Source organism: Rana temporaria, chromosome 4 (assembly GCF_905171775.1).
Source record: "Rana temporaria chromosome 4, aRanTem1.1, whole genome shotgun sequence".
Taxonomy (NCBI): Eukaryota; Metazoa; Chordata; class Amphibia; order Anura; family Ranidae; genus Rana; species Rana temporaria.
In genome coordinates, this window is record NC_053492.1 from 704,418 (window position 1) to 709,966 (window position 5,549).

Genomic DNA, 5,549 nt, shown 5'->3' on the forward strand with positions numbered 1-5,549 from the left:
TAGACTAGAAGACAACCAGGTCCTCACTATCAGACCTTCCCCTTGTAGACTAGAAGACAACCAGGTCCTCACTATCAGACCTTCCCCTTGTAGACTAGAAGACAACCAGGTCCACACTATCAGACCTTCCCCTTGTAGTCTAGAAGACAACCAGGTCCACACTATCAGACCTTCCCCTTGTAGACTAGAAGACAACCAGGTCCACACTATCAGACCTTCCCCTTGTAGACTAGAAGACAACCAGGTCCTCACTATCAGACCTTCCCCTTGTAGACTAGAAGACAACCAGGTCCACACTATCAGACCTTCCCCTTGTAGACTATGAGACAACCAGGTCCACACTATCAGACCTTCCCCTTGTAAACTATGAGACAACCAGGTCCACACTATCAGACCTTCCCCTTGTAGACTATGAGACAACCAGGTCCACACTATCAGACCTTCCCCTTGTATATCATGAGACAACCAGGTCCACACTATCAGACCTTCCCCTTGTATATTATGAGACAACCAGGTCCTCACTATCAGACCTTCCCCTTGTAGACTATGAGACAACCAGGTCCACACTATCAGACCTTCCCCTTGTAGACTATGACACAACCAGGTCCACACTATCAGACCTTCCCCTTGTAGACTAGGAGACAACCAGGTCCACACTATCAGACCTTCCCCTTGTAGACTAGAAGACAACCAGGTCCACACTATCAGACCTTCCCCTTGTAGACTAGAAGACAACCAGGTCCACACTATCAGACCTTCCCCTTGTAGATTATGAGACAACCAGGTCCACACTATCAGACCTTCCCCTTGTAGACTATGAGACAACCAGGTCCACACTATCAGACCTTCCCCTTGTAGACTATGGGACAACCAGGTCCACACTATCAGACCTTCCCCTTGTAGACTATGAGACAACCAGGTCCACACTATCAGACCTTCCCCTTGTAGACTATGAGACAACCAGGTCCACACTATCAGACCTTCCCCTTGTAGACTATGAGACAACCAGGTCCACACTATCAGACCTTCCCCTTGTAGACTATGAGACAACCAGGTCCACACTATCAGACCTTCCCCTTGTAGACTATGAGACAACCAGGTCCTCACTATCAGACCTTCCCCTTGTAGACTATGACACAACCAGGTCCTCACTATCAGACCTTCCCCTTGTAGTCTATGAGACAACCAGGTCCACACTATCAGACCTTCCCCTTTGTAGACTATGAGACAACCAGGTCCACACTATCAGACCTTCCCCTTGTATATTATGAGACAACCAGGTCCACACTATGAGACCTTCCCCTTGTAGACTATGAGACAACCAGGTCCACACTATCAGACCTTTCCCTTGTAGACTATGAGACAACCAGGTCCACACTATCAGACCTTCCCCTTGTAGACTATGAGACAACCAGGTCCACACTATCAGACCTTCCCCTTGTAGACTATGAGACAACCAGGTCCACACTATCAGACCTTCCCCTTGTAGACTATGAGACAACCAGGTCCACACTATCAGACCTTCCCCTTGTAGACTAGAAGACAACCAGGTCCACACTATCAGACCTTCCCCTTTGTAGACTATGAGACAACCAGGTCCACACTATCAGACCTTCCCCTTGTAGACTAGAAGACAACCAGGTCCACACTATCAGACCTTCCCCTTGTATATTATGAGACAACCAGGTCCACACTATCAGACCTTCCCCTTTTAGACTATGAGACAACCAGGTCCACACTATCAGACCTTCGCCTTGTAGACTATGAGACAACCAGGTCCACACTATCAGACCTTCGCCTTGTAGACTATGAGACAACCAGGTCCACACTATCAGACCTTCCCCTTGTAGACTATGAGACAACCAGGTCCACACTATCAGACCTTCCCCTTGTAGACTATGAGACAACCAGGTCCACACTATCAGACCTTCCCCTTGTAGACTAGAAGACAACCAGGTCCACACTATCAGACCTTCCCCTTGTAGTCTAGAAGACAACCAGGTCCACACTATCAGACCTTCCCCTTGTAGACTAGAAGACAACCAGGTCCACACTATCAGACCTTCCCCTTGTAGACTAGAAGACAACCAGGTCCTCACTATCAGACCTTCCCCTTGTAGACTAGAAGACAACCAGGTCCACACTATCAGACCTTCCCCTTGTAGACTATGAGACAACCAGGTCCACACTATCAGACCTTCCCCTTGTAAACTATGAGACAACCAGGTCCACACTATCAGACCTTCCCCTTGTAGACTATGAGACAACCAGGTCCACACTATCAGACCTTCCCCTTGTATATCATGAGACAACCAGGTCCACACTATCAGACCTTCCCCTTGTATATTATGAGACAACCAGGTCCTCACTATCAGACCTTCCCCTTGTAGACTATGAGACAACCAGGTCCACACTATCAGACCTTCCCCTTGTAGACTATGACACAACCAGGTCCACACTATCAGACCTTCCCCTTGTAGACTAGGAGACAACCAGGTCCACACTATCAGACCTTCCCCTTGTAGACTAGAAGACAACCAGGTCCACACTATCAGACCTTCCCCTTGTAGACTAGAAGACAACCAGGTCCACACTATCAGACCTTCCCCTTGTAGATTATGAGACAACCAGGTCCACACTATCAGACCTTCCCCTTGTAGACTATGAGACAACCAGGTCCACACTATCAGACCTTCCCCTTGTAGACTATGAGACAACCAGGTCCACACTATCAGACCTTCCCCTTGTAGACTATGAGACAACCAGGTCCTCACTATCAGACCTTCCCCTTGTAGACTATGACACAACCAGGTCCTCACTATCAGACCTTCCCCTTGTAGTCTATGAGACAACCAGGTCCACACTATCAGACCTTCCCCTTTGTAGACTATGAGACAACCAGGTCCACACTATCAGACCTTCCCCTTGTATATTATGAGACAACCAGGTCCACACTATGAGACCTTCCCCTTGTAGACTATGAGACAACCAGGTCCACACTATCAGACCTTTCCCTTGTAGACTATGAGACAACCAGGTCCACACTATCAGACCTTCCCCTTGTAGACTATGAGACAACCAGGTCCACACTATCAGACCTTCCCCTTGTAGACTATGAGACAACCAGGTCCACACTATCAGACCTTCCCCTTGTAGACTATGAGACAACCAGGTCCACACTATCAGACCTTCCCCTTGTAGACTAGAAGACAACCAGGTCCACACTATCAGACCTTCCCCTTTGTAGACTATGAGACAACCAGGTCCACACTATCAGACCTTCCCCTTGTAGACTAGAAGACAACCAGGTCCACACTATCAGACCTTCCCCTTGTATATTATGAGACAACCAGGTCCACACTATCAGACCTTCCCCTTTTAGACTATGAGACAACCAGGTCCACACTATCAGACCTTCGCCTTGTAGACTATGAGACAACCAGGTCCACACTATCAGACCTTCGCCTTGTAGACTATGAGACAACCAGGTCCACACTATCAGACCTTCCCCTTGTAGACTATGAGACAACCAGGTCCACACTATCAGACCTTCCCCTTGTAGACTATGAGACAACCAGGTCCACACTATCAGACCTTCCCCTTGTAGACTATGAGACAACCAGGTCCACACTATCAGACCTTCCCCTTGTAGACTATGACACAACCAGGTCCACACTATCAGACCTTCCCCTTGTAGACTATGAGACAACCAGGTCCACACTATCAGACCTTCGCCTTGTAGACTATTAGACAACCAGGTCCACACTATCAGACCTTCCCCTTGTATATTATGAGACAACCAGGTCCACACTATCAGACCTTCCCCTTGTATATTATGAGACAACCAGGTCCACACTATCAGACCTTCGCCTTGTAGACTATGAGACAACCAGGTCCACACTATCAGACCTTCCCCTTGTAGACTATGAGACAACCAGGTCCACACTATCAGACCTTCCCCTTGTATATTATGAGACAACCAGGTCCACACTATCAGACCTTCCCCTTGTATATTATGAGACAACCAGGTCCACACTATCAGACCTTTCCCTTGTAGACTATGAGACAACCAGGTCCACACTATCAGACCTTCGCCTTGTAGACTATGAGACAACCAGGTCCACACTATCAGACCTTCCCCTTGTAGACTATGAGACAACCAGGTCCACACTATCAGACCTTCCCCTTGTAGACTATGAGACAACCAGGTCCACACTATCAGACCTTCCCCTTGTAGACTATGAGACAACCAGGTCCACACTATCAGACCTTCCCCTTGTAGACTATGAGACAACCAGGTCCACACTATCAGACCTTCCCCTTGTAGACTATGAGACAACCAGGTCCACACTATCAGACCTTTCCCTTGTAGACTATGAGACAACCAGGTCCACACTATCAGACCTTTCTCTTGTAGACTATGAGACAACCAGGTCCCCACTATCAGACCTTTCCCTTGTAGACTATGACACAACCAGGTCCACACTATCAGACCTTCCCCTTGTATATTATGAGACAACCAGGTCCACACTATCAGACCTTCACCTTGTAGACTATGACACAACCAGGTCCACACTATCAGACCTTCCCCTTGTATATTATGAGACAACCAGGTCCACACTATCAGACCTTTCCCTTGTAGACTATGACACAACCAGGTCCACACTATCAGACCTGGTTTCCTTTCCTGTTGTCTGCCAGTGAATGTTGGATGTCACTGAAGACGGAGGTCTACTGGAACCATCACCGGTGGTACAGCTCATTGTTGTATCTCCATTTGCCAATATTTGTGCCTCTTTGGGAAGCTGCATTGAGCTTCAGACTCCTAAATTGTCATCTACTATCCAGGCTCCCCAAATATTGATGATATGAAGGTTTGATTGTCTTTTATCCAGTTACATATTTTGATTATCTTTGGTTGGAACAGAGGAAGATTTCTCAGCCTCTTCAGGGATATTGGTGTGGAAGACCCACATGGCTTTATTGGGAGGCAGGTGACGAGCTGGGACAGCTGGGAAGGGGGGGACAGAGAGACCCTGAAGAGGACATGTGAAGACTGGCTGGACAGCTGGACCCGACGTCTCATGGTGAGTCCGGAGAGTGATGAGTCTGGGTCTGGGTTGTGGGACGGGGGATGGTAAGAGTCACAGACCATTACAGTATGTGGGGTGTCGGGGGTTAAATATTTCACATCGCATTCCACGACCTCCACCTATTAGAGGAGTCCTCATATCATTTCTGTACTCTTCTCCTTCACTCCTCTCCTCTTCCATGCTCTCCACCTATTAGAGGAGTCCTCATATCATAGAGTATGAAACCGGCAATGAAGGCCTCACATTTATTCCTCTCTGATGTCCTCTTCTCTCATCTCTTCCCTGATCTTTATTCCCTCCACTTCTGTACTCCTCTCCTCTCCTCTCCTCTCCTCTCATCTCTTTCCTGATCTTTATTCCCTCTTCCCTCCACTCCTGTACTCTTCCCCTCTCCTCTTCCATGCTCCCTACCTATTATGCCGGGTACTGACGAGCAAACATGTACGATGAAACCGG

The 5,549-nt window shown here is 48.0% G+C and overlaps 1 protein-coding gene across 1 annotated transcript in view; it reads left to right on the forward strand.

Moving 5' to 3' along the window:
• WDR97 (WD repeat domain 97) overlaps positions 1-5,141 on the forward strand; it is an 87,582-nt gene extending 82,441 nt beyond the window's left edge. Inside the window, exon 20 of the mRNA XM_040347376.1 lies at positions 4,928-5,141. Within this exon, the coding sequence (XP_040203310.1) occupies positions 4,928-5,141 (214 nt within the window). The remainder of the gene's footprint in view (positions 1-4,927) is intronic.
• Positions 5,142-5,549: the final 408 nt, after the last annotated feature.